Below are 26204 nucleotides of genomic sequence, written 5' to 3' on the forward strand. Positions count from 1 at the left end.
GCCAGCGGGGGGTGCAGGGGTGAGGGGATGGACTGGAGGTCCCAGGGCGTCTGTGGTGGAGGGCTAGATTGTTTTTCGGGGCCAGATTTTCTTTCCTGACAAACCCTGAGGGACTCCTGCAAACAGATGTATGGTCAGTGGGAAGTAAGCAAAGTGTTCTTTAAATCCCATTTTCTAAATGTGACAAAATAACTGTGCAATGAGCTGATAGCAATTTCACAGAAAAGTCCCTAATGTAATCTAAAAGAACACATTGCTTGCAGTGCATTATGATGCATTATAAACAGATTAGAAACCCAATAATAGGGGTTTCTTTTCTTGCAATATGAACAACAGAAAATTAGATTGAATTCAATCTCATATTAACTATACAGTTTTTGCACATCGTTAATTACGCCATCATACCGGCTTATACGAGTTTAATGGGTTTAACTCTATAAATGTGCGCTTCCACAAAGCCTTTTAAAAAAAAAACAAGCGATGATTTCATTTCGAGAGGGGGGGGGGGGTAGGGGGGGGGACGGGCCGCATTCAGCCCTCGGTGACAAAAACATTCCCCCTCGGCTCCCGAAGTGCTCGACGGGGCTGGAGGTTTTCGGGCCGAAGAGGGGGCCGAGCCGTGCCAAATCGTCTAGATAAATACGGCTTTAAGAGGGAGTCGGCGGCGTTCCTGGAATCCTAATGAAGCCGTCTTTTGTGTTTTAGTGTGCCGGCGGGGGGGGGGGTGGGGGGGGTTGCTTTTGGGGCCCCCGAGTCTGTGGCACCGAAAATGAGCATGTCGCGCTCCAGAAAGCCCCACAGAGGCGAGGAAGAGGGCCGGGCAGCGTCTGACAGCTCGCCAGAGGTGGCCATCAGCCTGGAAAGCAGAGACTTGACAATACCCAGGGCCTTTGACTGACAAGCCAGTGAGCAGAGAAAGCATGGAATAGCTGCATGGCTACTTACATTTAATTGTGATTAGGGTTAGACCGATACATGGGGCCCGATATTGGCCTTTTCTTAAAAAATGAGATATGATCCAGATACCGTTGTCCACGTCGGTTTGTTTGATTACATATTTATTGTAGGATTGATCAGTACTACACTAGCTGTCTATGGCAGTGGTTCTCAACGTGGGGACTGGAAACCACCAGGGGGTCCTTGTGGGGGGGTTCCCCAGCAAATTGATGAAGTGTTAAACTTCTGCATTATTTCTTTTACAAGAAGTTAACACAATTAGAGAATGTAGAAGAATGACTGTTTTGATCATAGTTTCACTGTTATCTCTCTACCTACAATACAGATAGTCATGGAATTCTGGACAAAATCATATCTTAACAATAAAAATATTCTCAGATTTGGATATGAGAAGAGAAAAATCTCATGAAATGGGGGTCCATGGCCCTAATGTGGACTAAATTAGGGGTCCTTGATATGAACAAGGTTGATAATCACTGGTCTATGGGGGAGGAGGGGGGGTGAAAATGTTCAAACGTAAAGCACAAAACATCGGCTATCAGGAGCTTCAATGCAAAAAATATGGGGCCTTCAAAAACCCACATCGGTCAAACCTTAATTATGACTGGCTTTTATTCTATATAAAGCAACATGGGAGGTAAACAGCTTTTTCCAGAGTCTAAGCAAATAAACAAAAAGCCTAAAAAAAAAAAAGTATGCTTTTTAAACTCACGGGTGGGCAAGTATTACTGAAAACATGTTTTTCTCTTCTTCAACAACTGACTGAGCTTGTCGTCTATTGTGCGGCCGTAAATCTTTGTTCTGGAACATTCTCCCTTCCCGCAGGGGGTCCGGAGGGTTTTTGCCAGAGAGGTTGAGAGAGGTGATGGCTGGTAAACACAGACCCAAGCAGAGTCCATAATTAGAGCAGAGAGCGGGGCCAAGGGCTTTTACATGTCAACTTGTGTAAGGCTCATTTTAACTGGATGCCCAGTTTGTTAACGACTTGTCTTTGTTTCAGCGCTGAGACAACAGTCAACCGATTAAGAGTGAATGAAACAAATGAGATGTGAAGCATTGCATTAATATTCATTTGAGATTTATTCAGGTCATAATTACACATGGTTTGAATTAAATATTGTCCCTAAAATGTTGCACGGGGAACTGGCATGGCAGTGCAAACGATACAGTAGGCCTACAAATAAACGTGCTTTGATACGAGTCATTCCCATCTCGTTTTGCCACAGACCAATGAGAACACGGGGATTCAGACATGATGCTCTAGTGACCCATAACCATTAGACGATCTGGAAAGAGGTTGGAAATATTAACAAAATCTTCATATAAAAAAAGTCATTGTAAAACAAAGCAGACCCTTGGGATAAATATTCCAGTGCATAAAAGACATGCAGTCAACTTAAAAAGGGCTAAGGTTGGTAAGGTGTCTACTCTACCGCTACTTTAAAGTAGAAGATCTTGGTGGAGTAACATGCCACAGATATGGAAGGTTCGCAAAATATTGGCAGCTCAGTCAAATTACAATGTATCCACTACACAAAGAATACTAAAAATCAAGACCTTTTATCCTGCATTGTAGGAATAATTCCCTCCTATTTTTGCAGCAAAGACATGAGACAAGCCTCTGCTTTTTAGCATCCAACTGTACATAATCTTCAAAATGATACAATGCCGTCATTTTCAAAATATTGCTAGCGCATGGCTGGGCTACTGATGATAATGAAGTCTTAACATAGAGTAGTCAGGTCTAATTTTCTAATCAGTTAAAAGTATATCATTACAGTTCAAGTAAATAAAAAGAATGGGATCATTTAAAATCCAGTCCTCTGCTTGTGATCTATTGCTACTGTATGCTCATGTTAAGTTCCATAAAAATACTCAAAACATAAGAGTAGATCACAATCAACTTAAACAGCCATATAAAAACTCCTAGGGGAGGGTATTTTTTTTTTACTAAATTCATTCTGGCATTTATACAACATTTGGTGCAAACAGATGACAGGGCTGTAATTGATGCTTTTGCTCTCCAAGAGAATATTTCTATATGGCATTGGTTAAAAAATTGGATCTTGCACATCCTTAAGAGTTAATCAGTAATGTATAACTAATACAGTGGAACACAGTTTTCTGGAAGATGTAGAAATAGTCTGTATTATGAACCAGTTTCTGCAGCAAGTTTGAAGATATACAACTTTTCCTTTTCCTGAAAAAGAAAAGATTACAATTTCCACTTGAGAAAAGCTGGATCGTATTCCAAACAAGTTTCTAGCTGTGTCTCTCACGCTCAGTTCCAAAGCAGTCAGTCAAGTTCTTAGAGCTTGAGCATGAAAAAGACTTCATTGTTGTCAGGGTCTGGGGAGGACTGGGACTGTCTAGGGGAGGGGGACCCCAGGGAGGTGAGCTGACTCAGCAGGTCCAGACTGGTGCAGGGACTCCGGGCCACGCAGCACGCCCCCTCGGGGTTCCCCCGCTCCTCGATGGGACTCGCGCTACTGCCGCTACTGATGCTACCGCTGAGGCTGATGCTCGCGCTCCTGCCCTGGACCAAGCCCTGTAGCCTCTGCCTTTCTTGGGCCTGCTTGGCCCTGTTCGCGATGTAGCGCACCCGGCTTTGGCTCCTCGAGGACGTCCTGCGCGCCAGGGGCTCGTCCGCGGCCTCGTCCTGGGACTCTCTGGGCCTGTTTTCCGGGGCGAAGTCGCTGGCGGTCAGGGGCTCCACGTCGGTCAGCCTCCGCAGCCGTTCGGTCAGGTCGCCGGGCGGCCGGGGTTTCTGCGGGCTGCCCTTGCGGAGCTGGTCCCTCGCGGGCCGGACGATGAAGCTGCGGCTGATGCTGCGGTACTTGCTGTCGAAGTTGCAGGAGATGTCGTCCGAGGTCAGGTCCCCCAGGCTTTTGGACATGGAAGCCGCCGCGGAGGGGGCTGCGGCCGCCGGGGAGGGGCTGCTGGCCGCCGACTGCTTCAGCCCTTCCATGTAGAGCCGGCTCCAGGTGTGCCTCCTCTGGGTCGGCCTGTCGGGCGAGTCCGCGGCGGCGGCGGCGTCCCGGGGCGTCCGCAGGGGGCGGGGCTGCAGCTCGTCTTCCGGACACTCGCCCTGCCGGAGGTTGGGGTTGGACTTGCTCTTGCTGACCCGCAGGGCGTCGCGGGAGACCGGGGCCGAGCGACGGCGGCTGACCCAGGGAGGGTCGGAGGGGGCCGTGGGCAGGCTGGTGAGGCTCTTCCGGACCAGGTTGGGCAGGGACAGGTCGATGACGGTGTCGCTGGAGGAGATGCTGGAGGAGGAGGACATGCTGTCTCGGTAGCTGCCGGGCTCCAGCTTGCTCCACAGGCGGTCGTTCATGGTAGCGTCCGTGCAGACCTCCGGTACCGCCGACTGGCCCTGCCCGACCGAGGCCGCGGCCGCGCGGACGTGGCCCTCGCTTTTGGCCCTCCTTACCGGCGTGTGTGACGGCAGACCGCTAAAAAGTGCTCTCCTGGCCTGGGCTGTCTGGGCTACAGAGACTAGAGGGGTTTCAGTGGGAAGAGCCACAGCAGGAGGCCGCCCTCTATGGTCAAACTTAGGCTCTGCCATATCGTTTTTCCTGTCTGTCGGTGTTCGTAGGGTGTCCTTCCAGTCTGGTATGTGCTCCATGGATGGTCGCGTGCCTTTGCTGGCCCAGGGGTCTTGACTGCACTGTGATGGGACAGTTTTGGAGTGTGGCCCCTGAGGAGGAAGGGGTGTCAGAGGGAGCGAAGTGGTCCTGGGAAGGGCGAGGGGTTTGTTGCAATCTCCCTTCACTCTGGCAGGACTGCCCACCGGCCCGTTGGAAGGAACGGGCGACGGGGAGGCCGCGATTATTGCTGTGGATGGTGAGTGCAGTGGCGGAGGTGGGGAATGAGGTGAAAGTGGCTCGTCTTCTGGAATGAAGGCGGAGCGAATGAGACGTCGGTTCCTGGCTTCTTCAGAGATCGGTGCAAGCGATGGAAGAGGGGGAACTGGTCTCTGCACTGTGGAACAGTCTGTGGAAAGACAAAGAGGACAAGGCAACGGTGAACATGTCATTCCCCTGAGAAGTACACAAACACAGCGCTCCCCTCGGGCCAATCGATGCAATTTTAAAAATGTCAGAATGGAGCAGTGACACGCATCATTCCACAAAGTTTCATCAAAATCAGTGGTGTCTGAGATATTGTGTGTGGCAGATGGATGAATGGACGGACTGGGGCCGATCCATTGTCCCCTGATTTCATCATGGGGGACAACAAATCACTACATCACTGAGACATTAAAAGTTACTCTATGAAGTAGCTTAACGCTTTAAGGAAAATTCAACTGTCAGACACTCTTATACCAATCTGTGATGTTTAGTGCATTCCAGGAATTATTTTGTGATTGTGTTGTCATTTACACTGCATTCTAGTCTATTGTCGGTGGAGAAACCGGTGTCTCTTTCTTTCTCCCGGTATGATTGTTGAATGCCGGGTACGAAACGGTGAGTCTGGAAAGAAGCCGGTTCTCTTCAATTCTGAGGGACCGACACCAAAACCTGATGTTGACACTGCAAAAAATCTCCATCTTAACAAGCCATTTTAGTCTGTTATTGAGTCCTAAAATCGTAACTTTCTTCAAGTGAAGAAATCTGCCAATGGGGTTAGATAGCTTCACTTGTTTCCAATGCAAATCAACTTGTTTCAAGAATTTTGTAGAATCAAGAGTCATTCTCTTGATAGCAGTGCAGTGATCTGCCTTATTCGGACTGACTGCATTGGAAACTAGTGGAGTTATCTCACCTCACTGGCACAATCTGTCACTTGGTTTAAGAAAAATAAAGTCTGGAGGCTGAATATGAGACTAAATGACTCGATAAGATGGACGTTTTTTGCAGTGCACCACTGATGTTTTATATTGTTGAAAGTTTTGGACCCAGGACTGCAAAGTGCATTGCTCGCAGCTGTGTTTTAACAGTGTTCAGCTGTTTCAGGGTGGATTTGTCCTTTAAACGCTTACACGACAAGAATCTAATTTATAGAAATTCCTGAGAATAACTGGCCAATCATAGATGATGTCATGTTGAGATAAACGGTAAATGTCGGGTTTATCGTCAGGTTTGCACCACCGATGTTCAGCCATCACACCGGGAGCAATCCATCGTCAAAGAGGCAGAGATGACCAATTTCTCCACAGACAGCAGCCTTGATAGACCCTAATGCAATGTAATGTTGCAAGACATGTTGTGTTTTGAGTAAGGGGCACGACTCTCGCTTTTCCTCGACTGGAAAAACTTGCTCTCTTGCACCTACATGCACTACGCCTACTAAACGTTCCGGCATTCATATTCGAGGGAGAGATGATCCTTTAGGTTGCAATTCTTCACTTCCTGTGGGTGCAGAAGTGACTATACCCGACGCCAGAATTACATTTGGGCAATTAAAGGAATAGTTCACCCAAAAATGAAAATTCTGTCATCATCTACTCACCCTCATGCCAGTTGAAACACAGGTGAAGTTTGGTCTTTCGATTCATTGTTTGGCTGTTTTTGTTTTGGAGCTCTAAAGAACAGGTCCCCATTGACTTCAGTTGTTTTGGAGAAGGCTGCTACCAAGTTGTGCTGGCAGCCTCCCTGTGTGTTATATGGACTAACAAATTTCACCTGTGTTTCATTTGGCATGAGGGTGAGTAGATGATGACAGAATTTTCATTTTTGGGTGAACTATTCCTTCAAGACAAATCTACAGTGTCTCAATTAGTGTCCAATTAAGAATTGTCTGAAAACACAAATACACAAACATAAACAAACACAAATGATGATGCCACTCCCAGTGCCCATCTACCATCAACTAAGCCTTCCCATAACACAATGGAAAATGGTATACATTGTACACATTACAAGCTTTCATGAATTCTAGAGCTTATTCGGTTATAGTGGAGCCAAACTGAATCCCAAGTATTTCCACAAGTGTACTCTGACCCCGGCTGGCTCTGCACCCTTGTACACTGATGTGAACCGAGTGAACAAACCAAAGCTGGCATGGTGCCCTCATTACTTCCACTAATGTCGTATCGAGTTAGTGCAGGGTCAGAAAAAGAGAAAAGGGAGTGGAATATAGACGCTCGATCCCGGCGTTTCGCGGAGAACAAGAGCGGTGACATACGGGTCGTGAAGGAAGCGGGCTGGCAGATGGAGAAGAAGTGTGAAGGTGCAAGGTGCACAGGAGGCGTGCGACTGTTTACCTGGCTCTGGTCATCCCCTCAATTCTGCACTAGGAACAGAGAGAGCGTGCAAAAGGGACAGAAAGGAAAGAAAAAAAGGAGTTTAGCACAATTGGAGGAGAGAGGGAGAGAGGAGGAGAGGAAACCACGCACGAGACAGAGAAAGCACATTAAAAAAGAGAAGCATCACAGATTGCCTTCCAGATTTACATGAGAACAAACATTACAGCATTTGAAAAGAGAACCAAGATCATTGCGGGGATCTACTGGTAACGTGTCTGGGAAATCTTAAATTCAACTCTTGAAACATACTTTTCCCCCAGAAGGTTGAACTTGTGATACATTGATAGCGATCACATGACGAAATTGGAAAGATTAGGGGAGAGCGGGGGCGGGTAGGAACAGCTGGTGTTTATCAGGGAGTGGACTGCTCCTGAAACATGTCATGTGAAGTAGGAGGACGGCGTCTTTTACTGGACCCAGCAGACAGGCCAGTGGTCATTACTTGAGGCTTGCAGTTTCTAGTGCTTCTTTGGTATAAGACAGTGTACTGAAGTATGCAAAACCATGCATGTTTCAAGATTTGAATGTAAGATTACGCAACTGTGTAAATGTGCGTGCTTATGGATACTGCTGTACTTTCACACTTAATACAAGAACAAGAATCTGTTTGTCAGCAGATTTTATCACCATACTTCCACCGACCATTGCGTTTTTTTCTTAGCATTTTAATCTGTGGCAAAGACAAACTAACAGAATTTGTATACACATTGTCTTTGATTCGGAGCCCCGAGCACAGCATCCCATCACAAAGAGATTTCAAACAAAATGTACAAAAAGTACAGACCAAGCTACACTTAACAGGAAGACTGCAGAAAAATTACTTTTAGGCTATTTTGAAATGCAAAGTTCTTGTTGGCTTAATTATTTAGAATTTTTTGTTGTGTTCCATCTCATAAGGAATTCATAAGGAGAAGCTTGTAGTTAGGTACATCGCTTAAACACTCAAAACATTGTTTCACCTGATCTTTAAGCTTGATTCTTGCAACAAAATTGGTCAAACTTTTTTCCCAAAAGGCTTTAAAGCAATCACATAATGATCGTACTAACATTAGGGCAGAGTGGGGTGTAGGAATAGCTAGTGTTGGTTGGTAAAGTGGGTCTTTATTTGAGGCTTACAGTTTAAAGTGCTGCTTTGGTTTTATACAATGATATTAGTGCATACTATATCGTTTATCAAGCAATCTAGTTAAACTGGAAAATATTGCTATTCATTTTGGGTTATACACTTACCAGTTCTTTCATCTGTCAAGCATGTGAGTGGGTTCAGGTGTTTTTTAAGGCAAAAGAATGCAAGCAAAACAACTTAATTGAAATATTCTTTGATATCTTTTAGAGGTTTAAGTGAATGCTAGAGAAACAAATTGATGAGAAATTCAATTCTACCTGGTCATACTAGGACAGATTGACGGGTTAAGAAACTATGGCTCTAGATTTTAGGTCAAATCATCAGGGGCACATGGGATCACAAGGTGTGCTATTAAGAGATACACAGCAGAGGGACGCATTCTACAGCACGTGCTACAAAACCAGTGGTCTTGCGATGTATGGAGGCTAACTGGAGAGCTATCATCTGCATAAAGGACGCACTACAGCCACTACAGCAGGTACTGGGCGACTGATAAGCAAGGCTGCGTCGGTTACATCTTACCAGCGAAGAACATGGGGGATTTAGAGCGCAACTCTTCCATTTTCTGGGCAAACAGGGCGTTCATCTCGCGCTGCAGGGTGCCCACAGCCCTCTTGCGGCTGTCGAGGACAGAGGGTGGAGGCAGCATAGGGGGCGACTCCAGGCAGCCCGGGCTGCCCAAGCTGTCGCAGCTGCTGGCGCCGCTGAGCGACAGGCCGTCGTCGGCGTTACCGTTCGCGAACGGGGCGAGGGTGGAGCCGTACGCGGCGCCGTAGTCGGGGGGCGGCCCCTGCTGCCGACGGAGGCCGGTCCGGCGGTCCGGGGTGAGCGTCGGGGCCGGCGTTACAGTGTTGGGGAAGCGTCTACGAGGAACGCTGCAGGACCGGGCGTTCCTCTCTGACGGGTCAGAGTGAGGTCGGGTGTGGTGGGCGCCCAGAGTTTGCCGGGCTCTGAATCTGGGGAGGGCGACGGGCCGGAAGACGGCCTGGGCCGAGTGTTGGGACTGGGCCTCCGGGTGGGACTTGAGGTGGGGTAGGGGCTGCTGTGAGTCTGGCTGGGCGGCTAGGGGCCGGGGCTTGGCTATGGGCTCTGGCTGAACCTGCCTGTCGGTCGAGGAGGAGAGGTTACTTTTTTCTTGTCTCTCGCTGTCTCGCATTGTGGCCCTATCTCCCTGCCTGTCCTCCGCACCGCACTTCCTGTCAGTCTCCGGACTCTCCTTGGAGCCGATGACGCACGTGATGCAGTTGGAAGACACCCCCACCCTCCCCGAGCCGCTGAGCGCCACGCGGGCGAACACGCCCTGCTTGGCGTCCGGGGGGGGGTCCTGGGAGCGCGGCCGAGCGGCCCGCTTCAGGGGCTCGCTCATGGGACACCGGGGAACAAAGCGCGGGCTCTTACCTTTGCCCTCCTCGGGGTGAAAAGCCCCGTTGGTGTCGGGACGGTCCCAGGGGCCCATGGCTTGACGGGATGCCGGTGTGTCCCCGTTGTGGTGGCGTGGTGGCGTGGGCTGGGCGGCGGCGGCGGCGGCGGCGGCCTCGTCTCGGTCCTCGGACTCTCGCTCCTCGCTGGCGCCCTCCGAGCTGTAGTCTTTGGTGTCGATGGCGATCTCCGGGAAGCCCTTCTTGACTTTGGGCTGGCCCTTGGTGGGCGCGCTGGCCGTGCGCCGCAGGAGGTGGGCGCCGAACGGGTGCTTACGGCTGCGCTGTGCAGCAGCATGGCTGTCCAGGGAAGCCTGCTTTGGGTTTCTGTGAAAGAGCCCTTTTATGCCGCTGGCTGCCCTGGCCTGACAAAACACAGAGAACCAGAATGAAATGGTCAAAACACACACAATGAATTTTAAGAAACCAAAAGACTCGTGAAAAGAAACCTCAGAAAAGACACCCATTTAAAAAAAATAATAACGTTTGCCATAATGCAGGTGGTTGTTACTGCATTATTGCGATAATAAATGGGCAGTTATTGTACAATGAACGTGCTTGAAAAACTAGTTTCAAAACTCTTAATTACGTCAATATCCACATATTTATCAAAGACATTTTCTGCAATAACACTGTCAGACAATACTACAATGTAATAAACACATCCTATCAATATGATAGAATGTCACAACACAACATAATTACAATGGTTATTCAGTTGTAATCCATGCCGACTGGCTTTGAATTCCGTCTGGATTCAAGGTCTTAGCCACTGTTAAAGGAATAGTTCACCCAACAATGAAAATTCTGTCATCGTCTCCTCCCCCTCATGCCAGTTGAAACACAGGTGAAGTTTGTCCATATAACACACAGGGAGGCTGCCAGCACAACTCCATAGCAGCCTTCTCCAAAACAACTGAAGTCAGTGGGGACCAGTTCTTCAGAGTTCCAAAAAGACCTACAGTATATTTACACCATCATTTAGTGCAAATCTGAACTACAGCTGATTGATTTGCAGCAAATCATGGTGTATAGGTCTTTCTATTCACAGTGTGATTGTTTGGCTGTTTTGGTTTTGGAACTCTAAAGAACAGGTCCCCATTGACTTCAGTTGTTTTGGAGAAGGCTGCTACCAAGTTGTGCTGGCAACCTCCCTGTGTGTTATATGGACAAACTTCACCTGTGTTTCAACTGGCATGAGGGTGAGGAGATGATGACAGAATTTTCATTTTTGGGTGAACTAAGTTGTTACATGTTGAGGGTCGAGGCATTCTGTATAGCTGTAATCCCCGTAGGAAACAGTGCGTTAGTGTGATGGAATTATGAAAGCAGGCGCTTGGAGACTACAAAGTTAAAATGTTAATTGTTATTGTTGGTGCTTGTTAATCCTGGCAACACTGAATCATGCTTAAGATACCATAACTTTATATATGGCATTTACAATGTTACGTGAAAGCGTTACTTTCACTGGTCTGACATTCAGAGTATGCAGACAGTGTGTGGAGATGTCCTGTGCCATTGAGTACTGCATGGCAAGGTAAAAGGTCACAATGGTGGGGACGATGATGAGGACGATGATGAAGACATTCAGAGTGGGGACGGTGACACTGATCGCACTTTGACAGCCACTCTCACAAATGACACTGGGCAATCTGTAGCGCTATTCAAACCAACACACATAAATGTTAAGTGTGTTCTGCAGCCAACTGGAGCTTTTCTGGGTGAAGGTATCGGATACGTTACCCAAGAATCCTTGCCATTTCTCGGACATCAGAAAACTTGTGTTTCAAAGCATGCGAGTAACCCAATGTCATTTCAGAAACAATATGAAAGAAGTAGATCCAAATAGTCGACAGAAGTTGACAGCTGGGTATAATGGTTTGCTGGGACATCTATGTGTTCAGTCAACAAGGCAGTGACAGTACAGACGAAAAAGACAAGACAAGAAAGGAAGAAAAAAAGAAGTCTTTGGTTGAGTGGAAAAAGGAGAAAATGGGCTAAATGCTGCAGAATGTGTCAGACAGGGAGCTGAACATGCACTCGTTACCAAGCTACCACAAACTTCAGATCGCCATCTGAGCTGGAGTGTGAAACCGGCTTAAATTGAACAAAACTTTGCCTTGAAGCACTGCACTTTAAAACCTGATAAAAGCTAAAATGCTACATTCACAAAACCCTCCCCCCAAAAAAAGGATCTACTGTATAGAGCCGTGATTTAAAAACCTTATAAAATCCTTAAAAGTGCAAAAGATAAAAAAAAAAAGATTTGGAGATCGGTGTTACTGTGTGGTTGAAATGGTGTCCTCTGGGATTTTCATTGATCGGGGAAAAAAAAAAAAAAAGGGCGACGCAATATGATACTGCAGTGCAGTATGCTGGGGGGAAAAAAAAAACTCCTGAGTTAAGGGGAAAAAAATGCTCTCTGCAAAAAAAACAAAAAACAGAAGTCATTGCAGCTTGGCAGATTCCCTGACTCACACGCTTGCTCTTCTCTCTGTTCTAATGCTGCAGGTTAGTGACATTGGATCTACTTTGGGGGTCAATGAAGATGCAGGCGGGGTCAAGCTTTCTTCACAACTCATGTGAAGCATGAGTTGGCCTTTTTTATTTTTTGGAATGTTTTGCAATTGGCTGACGAAAAGGGGGTGTGTGTGTGGGGGGGGAGGGGTCGTTTAGGTGGCAAAGAGGGTGGTGGTGGGGGGGGGGGAGGTTGTGGCTCATGCAAGATGCCGATTGGGTCTCACTACACCTGAGTTTTGAGTGGCAGCTTCAGGGCTCCTAACAATTTCCTGCCTCTAAACGCAGCGTTTGGAAAAAGAGGGGCCCACTGAAATCACAAACAAGACAGAGGAAGAGAGCAATAATCAGAGGAGGAGGAGGAGGAGGAGGAGGATGAAAGACAGCAGAAGAGAGAGAGAGAGGGAAGGGGGGGGGCGGAGAGAGAGAGAGAAAGAGCGAGAGGAAGCACACGCACAGTAACAGCGGAGGAAAAGGAAGTTGAAAGCCAAAGACAACGCGAACAACAGAGTGGTCATTTTACAGCGTGGCTGAAGACAGCTGAGAGCATTGAAATCAAACTCCTGAAAGCCTGTGTGTCGATGGCAGAGATTTCATTATGTATGCCCAAAGAATACAGAGAAATGACTGCAATAATACACAAAGCCGATAACAATCTATGATTACATCTAATCTGCTGCGATCCCATTTTCGTTTCGCTGTGCACTCGTGTCCTGTGCACTGAAGCAAGGTTATTATCGTTAACGAAAACTAACGAAATAACGAAAACTAGGGGTGAAAAAACATTTTCGTTAACTGAAATAAAAATAAAAACGAGGCTTTACAAAAAAACTATAACTAACTGAAACTGTATTGTACGGAGCCCCTAAAGTCCCGAAAAGTGATATTTTTTTATTTTGTGCGCACAATATAATTAACTTGTGCGTACAAGATAAAAAAATATCGCACAAGGTGATATTTTTTTATCTTGCGCGTACAAGACAATAACTTGTTCCCACAAGTTAATTAACTTGTGTGCACAAGATAAAAAAATATCGCACAAGGTGATATTTTTTTATCTTGCGCGTACAAGACAATAACTTGTTCCCACAAGTTAATTAACTTGTGTGCACAAGATAAAAAAATATCACTTTTTGGGACTTTAGGGGCTCCGTAGTATTGTGTGTTTACAAAACTAACTAAAATAAACTAAAATTATAGAAAAAATGTCTTTAGTTTTCGTCTTTGTCAATTTATTTCGTACATAAGCCTAGTATTTTGAATTTTTGAATCTCGCCCCTGACAAATACCCCATATTACAAAAAAGACAAAACTAAGCATTTTCAAAAAATAAAAACTAAACTAGCAAACCCGCTTTAAAAACTAATTCAAACTAAACTGAAATTGAAAACAAAAAGTCAAAATGAAATAAAAATAAAAACTATTGAAAAATGCAAAACTATAATAACCTTGCACTGAAGCCAAATTTAGTGAAACTATCCAATGAAGTGTTTCCCATGCACATAACTGCAGCAATATAACTAAAACATAGCAGAGGTACGGCTATTTGTTCACATGACTTCCAAATTAACTGAGAAACAATTTCGGAACTTCTTTTCTTGATTTTCTTTGTGTTTTTTCAACATTTGCTCTTGTCAGCTGGTAGTAGTGGAGGAAACTCTGGTTTTAGAGGAATGATCGACATCAATATTCAGCCAATGGGAGAATCAATGGGAACACACAGATCGCACAGATGGTCTATCGCAGTGATTCTCAACCGTTTTCATATCAAGGACCCCTAATTTAGTCCACATTGGGGCCACGGACCCCCATTTGATGACATTTTGTGTCTCAGACCCAAATCTGAGAATTTGTCCAGAACTCCATGACTCTCTCTATTGTAGGTAGGGAGATAACAGTGAAACTATGACCAAAACAGTCATTCTTCTACATTCTCTAATTGTGTTAACTTCTTGTCAATTAAATAATGGTGAAGTTTAACGATTCATCAATTTGCTGGGGACCCCCTGGAACCCCCTCAAGGACCCCTGGTGGTCCCCGGGCCCCACGTTGAGAACCACTGGTCTATTGGGCTATTTCCCCCTGACAGTTCCAAATACTAGTCTAATACTAATTCTAGTCCATGTCTTTTGTAGGTTTTCCATTACTTGAGGAACCCTGCATAGTTCTGACATTTTTGTGTTTTAGCGCTCATTAACAGACCCTGATTGTAGTTTCAAACAATCTCACAACAACTGGGGATTTAAGATATATGATTTCAGAAAGTGGTCATTTTTTTGGAAAGTGTGTGTGTGTACAGGCAGATCTTTATGAAGTCATGCTGGCAGTAGTCGGCCGTCTCTCTCGGTGGTACCTACCTTACCAGTGATGTCATTCACAGCTACATGAACAAAGATAGAGGCCTCCTCCATACCTTCCAAGTAAACGTGGCGATAACCTGCAGACAAACATGCAAGCATTATCAAAGATGCCATCTTGTTTCAAAGTGTTGTCAATCAGCAGTGAAACTAAGAGATACTTCAACATGCAAGCCCCAAATACGGTGTGTTCGAGGGTTTCACCGATATGGGATTTTGTAGGCCGGTAGCTGATATTGAGTATATTTTAAATTTGACTACTTTCATGTCAAATTCCAAATATTAAAAGTATTCAGTGTTTCCCCCGGAATTTTATTCTAAGCCTCTGAAACAGCATTTGGACCATGGGACACTAAAACTCTCCACTGAAACCCAGGATGATGATAGTAATAATAAAACATATCTGTGCATACTTGTTTGCCGGTCAAAATGTCTCATTAGAATCAATTAAGGTTCAATTCTTCCCATAGACAACCAGTGTAGGGTTGATCAATTCGACAATAAATATGTAATCAGTCAAACTGCATCATATCCGTCATATCAGAGGTGGACGCCGCTGACTTGGACAATATCTGATTTTTTAAATAAAAATCCAATATCAGCCCCGTATATCAGCAAACCAATCTAGTGTGTCCTTACTAGAGTTGTTCGGTTATCGATACCAGTATCTGAAATGCCTCCGATACAGCCTAAAATGCTGGATCGGGTATCGAGTACGCGAGTCTATGCACCGATCCGATATCACGTAATTTATAAAAAAAAAAAAAATCAACTTTAAAGTAGTTTCACCCAGATCATCCCGGAAATCTATACTTATATACTAAATTTATACTGTTACTGTACTATTTAAAAATTTAAATCTCATATATTTTACTAAATTGTGTTTTTTTTAAAGGAATTGTTATTTATTCCTAGATTTATTTATTTATGTTCTTTTTCAGTTATGACTGACTGTCAAACTAGATAATAAAGTCCTATAGCATTCATTCTCTGTATGTATTTGTTCATGTTTTACAAAGGGTTTAACCTGAGCCAAGCCATACAACAATGATAGCGATCACATCACATCCATACAGGGTTAGTAGTATACAGCTGTTAAAAAAACGCACTGGTATCGGATCGGTACTCGGTATCGGCCGATACGCGAGTTCAGGTATCGGAATCGGAAAAAAAATGGTATCGGAACATCTCTAGTCCTTACTCCTCTTACTCTGCAGCCCTCACCAAAGTGAATTTCCATGTCTGTGGACCGATAAAGCATCAGATCTTACTCAACGGGCACTTGAGTAGAGTCTAAAAACGTCCAAAAAACGGCACTAAAAAAAAAAGGTTTTAGAGGTCAGTGCGGGAACGTGACCCGGGGAGAGGTGGGGGGGGGGGGGGGGGGGAGCGGATCGATCGGTTCCGTCTAAACGCCGGTCGGGGGGGGTGGGGAACGGGGTGCTTTACGGTGCCTTACCTGGGATCATGCTGTTGAAGGCGATGGTGCGCTGGCCGATGAAGTCCTGACCGATGGGGTCATGGTCCCACACTAAGAAACGCACCAGGGCCAGCTCCGGCATGTGGAGGGTGAACACCAGAGTCTCCTCCCACATCGGGTTGAACCCTGCGCGGGACGGGGGGGGGGTGGGGGATGGAGGGATGGAGGAGGAGAGGGGAGGGGGGGGAGAGAAAGGGGTAGAGGGAGGACAGGAGAGGAGAAATTGAGAGAGACGGCAGGAGAGAGCGTGTGACAGAAACAAATAGGGGAGAAGGGAAAGTGAGGGGCGAGTTGAGGAGAGAGGGAGAGGAAGAGTGATAGAGATGGAGAGAGAGAGAGTGGACAGTCCAGGAGGGAGTTGGAGAGCGAGCTCAGCAGTCATGAATAATTCAGGTGTGTGTGTGTGTGTGTGTGTGTGTGTGTGTGTGTGTGTGTGTGAGCAGCCGGAGAGGTGCTGCCTGTGCACATCTCCCCATGCTGAGCTCATCCATTATACATCAGAACCCGCACAGACAGATAGCTCGAGTGTACACACACACACACACACACACACACACACACACACACACACACGAATAGACAGAGTCATATTCAACACATGCATCGCTCCCAACCACCACATACATGCATTAATCACATGTCACAGTCACACCACAACAAACCACATACAAACACTAGGAAATCCTGTGTGGTTCAATTCCCACAGGAGCCAGCTAGCCGTGTTTATTCGCTCATTGTAGTGTAAGGCACTTTCGGGGGGGGGGGGGGTGTAATTTTATTGGGATGTCATTTTTATTCAGTCCAAACAAAACACTGGCTATGTTAACATGCACAGAGACAATAAGCAATAGGCTTAATTGTAGACGGGGAGGCTTGGCTCGATTCGATGCAATTTAAATTGGTTTTTGCTGTCTTTGAAATCTATTTGACGTGTTTCTCAAGTAAAGCCAAAGATGGGAGAGGGAGAGGGAGGACAGGAAGCGGCACGGTTTACACTAGGGCTGAGCGATTTTGAAAAAAAAAAATCTAATTGCGATTATTTTGACTGATATTGCAATTGCGATATGATTTGCGATATTAGAGGGAATGATCATTTTTACATCATTATTCTCATTTTCATTGAAAAACGTATTAAAATGATTATGGTGTGATTTTCTGCGGGGATCTGTACCAAACAAAGATGTTTTCTTAAGTCTGTAGAATATGATGTGTAGGCCAGGACATCTCTGCAGCACCACAATATTTCATTTAAAATGGTATTTTGACACACATTTCACCTTTAACAAATATTGCACCTCCTGCGATTTGAAAATTGCAGTAGGCCATATTGCAATTTTGATAAAATTTCAATTAATTGTTCAGCCCTAGTTTACACTGCCCGTCAAAAGTTCGGACACACCACTTTTTTCTTTATTTTTACCATTTTCCACATTTTAGAATGGTAAAGACATCACAACTATGAAATAACACAAATGGAGTTATGCAGTGACCAAAAAAGTGTTACACAAATCAAAACTATCTTAGATTCTTTAAAGTAGCCGCCTTTTGCCTTGATGGAAAGGCAAATTTGTATATAGGCATCAACATCTAAGAAACTAATCAAGCATTTAAGCATAAGCCTTTAGATTAAAATGGCTTTGAGATACAATTCAATCAGGTGGATCCAAACTTTTGAGGGGCAGTGTATGTGGTGCAATGTGGTCTTGGAGGCTCCTCTTCATCTCGATTGTGGTCTTCAATGTTTACAGTATTTATACCAAATTATTACACGGCTTTGTTGAATACTCGATTCTGATTGGTCAATTACGGCATTCTACGGTCTGTTATTTCTGAATAGCAGACCGCTGCTATGAATAACAGACCGTTGCTATGGACGCAGTTCTGATCATAGACTCTGGAGGAACACGTCCAATCATATCAATCCGCAGAAAGAAGTCCGGTAAATTTAACGGTTAATTTAAATTTACCGACGTCAGCTCATTCGCGACACCCTGTGGCAAAAAAACGTTAGCTTTCCATTACTCCATCAGAAAACACCATGGAAGATTTTTCGAATATTCATTTTAATATATTTGGAGAGCACGAAACTTTCGATTCATGGTTAATGGCTGAACTGTCCCCAGTAAAGACGGGTAAGAAGGCTACAGAGTTTACGTTGCTATGGACGCAGTTCCAACCGTGGAATCTAACGGACTATTTTTTGTAGCGGAAGCAATAAAATCAGTTTTAAATCAATATTTTGTGTCAATTATTGATTTCTTTAGTAAGTAGCCGTGTAATAAGCGGGATAATGTACGTACGTATCAAAGAGCGAGGGGGAATATTCTGTTAACTGGATTATCCATGGTAACAAGGAGATTCAATCACAGAGTATCAAAGCCTCATGGAAACAGATAGTTCTCAATAAGACCTGAACCACAGTATGGACAACAGCCGGGTTACTCTGGTGTGGAAACATATCCACTGATTCAAATTCCATCCAGCTCACCGTTGTCGTCCACCACCCTGGTCTGCTCCTTGCAGCAGTCCACCGGCAGGCCGATGATCTCCACCTCCACGAAGGGGTCGATGATCTGACAGACATAAGCAGGACATAGTATGAAGTCGTCACTTAATACTCTAGTTGTTCTGATGTGAAATTCCATGACTTTTCCATGAGGGCATTTTGCCGGTCGTCACCTCTTCAAAGGGCTGGTTTAGGGTTAGGATTTGGGATTAGGGTTCAGATTAGAATTAATATTAGGTTGAGGTTTGGGTAAGGATTAGGGATGGGACGATATGCTTATGTCACGATACTCGATATGGGGTTCCCGATCCGATACAACCACGATACGATGTAGTAAATAAAAGTTCAATGACAACAAAGTATAACTGTGCAGAATTATGTTTATTTCTGACCCACAAATCTTTCTAGCGATGGCATGGGCTTGCTAGAATGTAAACAACAATTGAAAAATGTCATTACAAAGTGCATATAATATAATTTTTAATGGATTGTGATGTGGAGGCCGTCTCATTTGTGATTACTACAGTTGAGTAAAATGCAAAATTGCGATTACATTTTCTGCCCCACGATATATATCAATATATCGCATTTTGGCATTGCGATATATTGAATTCCGATATATGTGGTCCCATCCCTAGCAAGGATTAAGGTTAAGGTTATTTTAGGATTAAGATTTAGGGTTAAGATTACAATTAGGTTTAGGGGTTAGGGAATAAATCTAGTCAATATTAGGTCCTCACAAGTATAGCAATACCAGGATGTGTGTATGTGTCCTACCTCTCCCCTATCCCCTAGCATGGAGTCTTTGGGTTTGGGCAGCTGCTGCCCACTAATGATCTTCAAGACCAGTTGTTTCCTCATCTGGCCTGGTAGCGGGTCCTCCAAATTGGGGTTAAAGGCACCTATGGTGGACAGGAAAGGACGAAAACACCCATATATAAAAACACTCTTTACATATGACCATTTTAACCCATTTTAGTATGTACTCTAATTTATGTCTGAACAGTGCTTGAGACTGCAAAATCAAAATATCCATGCTATCCCTATGTTAAAAATGACATGAATGAATCCATGTGTTATGAGCTGACCTTCGCACATGCAGGTGGGCTTGAGGATGTAGCCACAGTTGCCATTGCTGTAGAACTTGGCTCTGTTCAGCTGGAGGACCCGGCCCTCTGACTGGTAGTTCAATGCCACTGAAATCAAATCAATTCATTATCGTCTCTAGGCTGAACTAGCCGAATACGCAATTGACTCAAAATGACTGCAAGAAGTACTGTTTGCAAAGTGCTTTAACAATCAAATAAAAGTAGTAAGAGTAGTACTAGTAGTTTAGCGGTATCAGTAGTGATAGAGCATGACTAGAGCCTGGTTACCTTTAGTCTTCAGTTAGACTTTGGCTCATATTATATGTTATATATCATATGTGTCTGGGATACGGCTTGGGTTCAAACCTAACAGTGCTTTAAAAGTGACCATTAAAAACCTCAAAAATCAATTCTAAACCTAACAGGTAACCAGCAATGTGATTTGTTCTGTTTGTACCAGTCAAAATCTTCAACATTTGCTCATTCTGAACAAGCTGGAGACATGAAAGACTCTGTGGGTCGATGCCAGAATACAGAGTGAGAGCACCCCCCCCCCCCCGCCCCTCCCGTCGTACCGAGCTGGCATCCGTTATTCCAGAAGGGCTGGGGGTTGAAGTTGGAAGAGTCCACGCGGTAAGAGGAGGGGTAGATGCGGGAGAGCTGCCGCTGGTTGAAGTGGATGAAGGAGGTGGCTTTCTGCTGCATGATCTGGTGGGCTTTGGTCTCGCTCAGCGACGACACCTGCCAGCTGCAGCTGGCTGCAAAAGGACGACACGTTGACATCTGGACTTTAGGCCGGTTCATGTTCTTCACTAGGCACTCGTAGCATTGGGGGGGGGATACGTTTCTAGATTTGCCATTCAGTTGAAAGGCTATTATCGAGTACGGTTCGACTGATTTTTTAAAGGCCAAGCTGCAGAGAGACAATACTTTGCGCCTTTATATTTGACCATTTTCATACCCAAAAATAAACAAGACTACAAGTATTCAGTGTTTTCCCCAGAATTGTATTCTTGTTAGGGTGGAAAAGCCTGTGAAACAGCATTTAAACTCTCCACTGAAACCCATGATAAAACCAAGAGTAAGAATAATATTTATGAGTACTTGAAATCTAATCAAAATTTCACATTAGAATCGATTTAGCCTCACAAGCCAGACGAGTCATTAAAAGACAAACAAATAACTGAAGGCTCTTCTCAGGAGATGTTTTCACTCGTCTCCCCAACAGATTCAGTATGTCGCACACAAATGGCAAATATTGCTGAGCTACGTCACATTGTCTACCAGCTAACCTTGTGATTTCCATGACAGTGGAGCTTGAACGCTTGTTGTAGGGCTTGTTCTGATTTGTTTGAGCATTTAGTATAAGGGGAGGCGACAATCTCCCTGAGGGAAATCGCTCCCAGGGAGAGGGAGGCCAGATGTGTCTTGCGATCAACTCGCAAACTGCATCATATCCATCCTATCAGAGATGGACATTTTTATAAAAGCCCAATATCAGCCCCATATACCGGCAAACCCATATATCCGTCTAAGCCAATTATGAAGGTACCCATTTGTTTGAATGAGAAAAGCTGACAGTGCTACAGATAGAAGTTTATCCCAGTGGGTGGAGCTGCTCACCTTGTGCCTCAATATCATGGAGGCCCACAGACCGGGTGTATTTGACCAGGTCGGACAGAGCTCTGGACAGCTTCATAGTCTTCTTCTTCCTAAAAGGTCAAAAGGTTAAAAAATGACTCTCACATGGAAACAACAGAACAGGGCACATTTATATAGACTCTTAGTCAAAACATATGGCACAGATCAACTAAACGACTAAACGCATTTGTGTTTTTGTTGGCCTGTAGTGATTATGTTTCAGCCGATATGGCTTTTGAAGGCCGATACAGATATTTTGTGTATCAAGTCAATCATATTTTAAGTACTCAGCATTTCCACCAGAACTTTATTCTTGTCTGGGTGCCTCTGAAACAGCATTTAGACCATGGGACACTAAAACTCTCCATTGAAAACCAGGATGATAATGCACACTTAAGTGGAATCCATTACATTACATTCATTTTGCATTACAATTCATTCAAGTTAAGGACTTCCCATAGACAACCAGTGTAGTATTGATCAATTGTACAATATGTAATCAAACAAACTGGATCATCGGATTGTTGATAAAAGGCCAATATCGCCCCCATATATCAATCCAAGTCCAGTAATGATGTCATCTTAGTTGTTGGACTGTCAGCCAACTGTTAAACAGTAAAAATAGTTTACTTTTTAATATTGAGAGCCATAAAGTAAGACTGGTAGCCAGTTAGGTGTATCTGATGTGCCATGTTTATCTACATATTGACTAGAAGATCATATGGAGATCAAGTCAATTTTCACTGCATGGTATCTATCACTAGATGAAGGGTTTCACAGCAAAATGCTGTATTTCCAGTTTGGTGAAAAAAAATGTTACCTTGCCCAATAATCAGCCATTGGTTTTTATGGAAGCCCATTTCCGCCAGTGTGATGAAAAAAAAAAGATCCTGTAAGTCATTATAATGAGAAACTTCCTCAAAATAATGAGAAACTTCCTCAAAATAATGACTTGGTATCTCAAAATAATGACTTTGTATCTCAAAATAATAAGAAACTTCCTCAAAATAATGACTTGGTATCTCAAAATAATGACTTAGTATCTCGAAATAATGAGAAACGTTCTCAAAATAATGAGAAACTTTCTCAAAATAATGAGAAACTTTCTCAAAATAATGAGAAACTTTCTCAAAATAATGAGTTAGTATCTTTGAGATACTAACTCATTATTTTGAGAAAATTTCTCATTGTTTTGAGATACTAACTCATTATTTTGAGATACTAACTCATTATTTTGATAAAGTTTCTCATTATAATGACTTACAGGACCGTTTTTTTCATCACACTGGCGGAAATGGGCTTCCATAGTTTTTACATGTAGGTGGAGAGAGCAATAACAATAGTGATAGTAATAGGAAGAAAGCTAGGGAGTTTCCAGTTGGGAAAAAGCTAAAGTAGCGGCCATCACTCAAAACACAACATGTCTTGCAGCTGCATTGCATTATGGACTACTGAGGATACTGTGGGTGGAGAAATTGGCCTCTCTGCCTCTTCTATGATGGATTTGTCCCTGTACGATTGTTGAATGTCGGAGCAAAGTGGTGAGTCTAGAAAGAAGTTCTCAGCAACTGACACCAAAACCTGACATTTACTGCTGATGTTTTCGATCACTGAAAACTTTTCTCCTATTAAAACTTGTAGGTGTGCTGGAAATATCTTGACGTAACGATCACATCATCTACATTTGGCCACTTATCCAAGGGAGTAAGAAAAATACACAAACATTTTGGTAACACTTTACTTTAAATGTATGTGTAAAGAATATAGAAGTATACAATAATCACATCATAATGATATCATAGTATTATGTATCTGATATGACATGTTATGAGTTTGTTAAAAGTCATATATTCACCCCACGTGTCATGAGTCGCAAATGTATTATGAGCTCTGAAATTCATAATGTCTTATAAGTAATTCATGAACAACATATTGAAGTCAAGTGGTTTGTAACAACATTATAATTGTGCCATACCAGATTCACAATGTTCAGATGTTTGGTCATTTTCTAATGTAATTATGATCTAAATATTATGCGATTATGAGCATTTTATTATTATGACTATACAGTATATAATTGTTCCCTACCATATTCATAATGCATTTTGATACATTTTCTGATTTGATTATGATGAGCTTATATGGGAATATAATGCCTTATGACCAACATTTCAAGTGTTAACAACTTTTTTCCTTATATTAAGTGCACATCTCTATGGGAAGACAGCCGTGGTGTGTGTGTGTGTGTGTGTGTGTGTGTGTGTGTGCCGCATACTTGCTGTGGTGTAAGGGGGCTCGGGAGGCACTGCTGCTGCTCTCTTGGTCTGTATCCGTGTCTTCAAAGCTGGACGCCTTCTTCAGCTTAGTCGTCTTTTTCTAAAGCAGCAACAATTACTCGGTTATTCCTCCACAAACACAAACATAACAAGTAGGACACCTGGGAATATCGATGTGGGAGATCTTTTCATGTGTCACAGGGCTTCAAGGGAGGGCTCTGCAGCGAGCTGGGCCCTTTGTTTCCAGGGAGAAAATTGAAGAAAATTGAACATGAAAACTTCAAAGTATCCTTGAGGCTTTTGAAAAGATAATCTTACCAAGATTAAAGAGGAAAAGCGGAAATGTGTTCAAAGGAACACGGCAAGTTTCTGAGTTTTTGGGAGATTATTTGGTTGGTACTCTTCCCCGTAAAGTGATGAGAAAAAAAGACACAAAACTATCCATATGTATATACTTTTTAGCATACACTGTGTTGATGATAGTAGACTCCATGCTAACACATTAGCATACACTATGTTGAGTGAGAGTAGGCTCCATGCTAACACTTTAGCATACACTAGGTTGAGTGATAGTAGGCTCCATGCTAACACTTTAGCATACACTATTGATGATAGTAGACTCCATGCTAACACTTTAGCATACACTGTGTTGTTGATAATAGACTCAATGCTAACACTTTAGCATACACTATGTTGAGTGATAGTAGGCTCCATGATAACACTTTAGCATACACTATGTTGATGATAGTAGACCTAGTAGACATAGTAGCAGTAGTTTTTAGGCTGTATGCTAATGAGTGAAATCACCTGCTAGAGTCTATATGACCTGTAGTCATATATTTAAAAATTTTAATATTAGCTCAATGTAGCAGATGTAGCCAGGTGTATTTTTTTAATTATTTCAGGTGAGAGTAGCCCATGTGAGTTCAAAACAGTGGTTATTTTGCATCATATTTCATGTTCATTTAACCAATTTACACCAAACTGCCAGACTTGGCCTCATATCATCTAAATTATACATGGCTTTGTTGAATACTGCTCAATTGGCCAGTGAAAGCGGAGATGTGTTATTTCTAAATAACAGACCATTGTTTCACATCTAACCATATCATTCCAGTCAAGAGGTCTGGACTAGTGACACCTTGTGATAAAACTAATCACTGCTTGGTTACTACAGACAGTCCGGCTGGTCTATTGTTTTGGCGGAAGCTTGTAAATTAATTTAGCAATATTTTAAAATGAATATTTCATCAATGATTAATGCCTTTAGTAAGTAGCTGTGTAGGATAATGTAGTGCGAGTCAGTCATTAAGACTTGAATCAAGACTTGAATGACCAGCTGTACATTGTCCCTGGCTTACTGTTTAGCTTCAGAACTGCAGCAAGTTCTCATTTTCTCACTTTTGAGATAATCGTAATCACCTACTATGACTCAACATAGTGTTAGCACAGAGCACCAGAGCCAATAATCTATGATGATCTGTGTTCTGATCACTTAACAAGCAAGTTGACCAACAGGACAACCTGACAAAAACTTGGTGCATTCCTTTAAGGAAGGTGAGGGGAGAGAATACAATTTAGGCATTTAGCAGACTCTCTTATCCAGAGTGACTTACAGTAAGTAACAGAAAAGCGCAGGATAAGGGAAAGGGATGAACCAAGGAAGAAAGAAAAAGACTGAGCAAGTTTGGAGAGCAAAACAAAAGGGCCAACCTTGCGTTTGGAGAAGCTACCCATGAAGGAACGACCGGTACGCTTGTTGCTGCTGGGGTTCGCCTCGTCCGCTGTGTCCGTCCCATAGTCAGTTTTGCCCTGAAAGCAGAAGAGAAACTGATTTAGTAAAGAAACAGTTTTAAGAGAGCTGAGGAAATCAGACATCAAAGAAATACAGTTCCCCTTGACAACTCAAAGAACTTGTATTATAAAACTGGAAACGGGTTATTCAAGATGAATCCCTTGTTCAGTCAGAAACGCTTTCGTCAAAGGAGATTCGTAGAAACAAACGGTTATGCAGTTGTATTTGGCGGAAAAGGCTCTGCTCTTGAGGACGCTCCCCAACTGAATCCAAGCAGCATGTGAGAGATTTTGTGGGGAATATAAAAAACCCCATGGGTATACAGAACAGAACCCAGCAGGCACATATCACCGAGATATGGAATATACATAATGCAGAAGGCAAGAGATGCCATTGCAAATATGATTCATAAGAAACCAGAACAGGAGGAGGCTGGGGTGGTGGAGGGGGAAAAAGCAGCAGGAGGAGTTAGGAGTAGCAAGTAGGAGAAATCAACATAACCAGTAACAGCAGCAGTGGCATGAATGATCAGCATGCAGTGCTCCATCTCTGTTAGGCAACTTTCTTATACTTGAGAGCTAACTTATTTGTTGGTGTTTGCTTTTCAGTCTCCTCCACGTTGACTTCAGTAATGCTACTGAGCGCGTGCAAAGCCCACCATCCTTTCTTCTCATTATCAGTTATTGGATTATCAGTTATTTCAAATCTACAGCAGTGGTTCTCAACGTGGGGTCCGGGGACCACCAGGGGTCCTTGAGGGGGTTCCAGGGGGTCCCCAGCAAACTGATGAATTTTT

The 26204-nt window shown here is 43.7% G+C and overlaps 1 protein-coding gene across 1 annotated transcript in view; it reads right to left on the reverse strand.

Annotated features, from left to right (window-relative positions):
• Nucleotides 1-2035: 2035 nt before the first annotated feature.
• plch2a (phospholipase C, eta 2a) overlaps nt 2036-26204 on the reverse strand; it is a 73913-nt gene continuing 49744 nt past the window's right edge. Inside the window, exons 12-23 of the mRNA XM_071538042.1 lie at nt 25327-25425; nt 23613-23713; nt 21320-21408; nt 20981-20983; nt 20272-20454; nt 19697-19804; nt 19386-19510; nt 18591-18675; nt 16082-16228; nt 14623-14702; nt 9729-10113; nt 2036-4950 (exon numbers count right to left, since the gene is read on the reverse strand). Of these exons, the coding sequence (XP_071394143.1) occupies nt 3266-4950; nt 9729-10113; nt 14623-14702; nt 16082-16228; nt 18591-18675; nt 19386-19510; nt 19697-19804; nt 20272-20454; nt 20981-20983; nt 21320-21408; nt 23613-23713; nt 25327-25425 (3090 nt within the window). The 3' untranslated portion in view covers nt 2036-3265. The remainder of the gene's footprint in view (nt 4951-9728; nt 10114-14622; nt 14703-16081; nt 16229-18590; nt 18676-19385; nt 19511-19696; nt 19805-20271; nt 20455-20980; nt 20984-21319; nt 21409-23612; nt 23714-25326; nt 25426-26204) is intronic.

Source organism: Centroberyx affinis, unplaced genomic scaffold (genome assembly GCF_046629955.1).
Source record: "Centroberyx affinis isolate AG114_WGS23_722 - 3 ecotype Tasmania unplaced genomic scaffold, CSIRO-AGI_Caff_v1 ptg003189l_1, whole genome shotgun sequence".
Lineage (NCBI taxonomy): Eukaryota > Metazoa > Chordata > Actinopteri > Beryciformes > Berycidae > Centroberyx > Centroberyx affinis.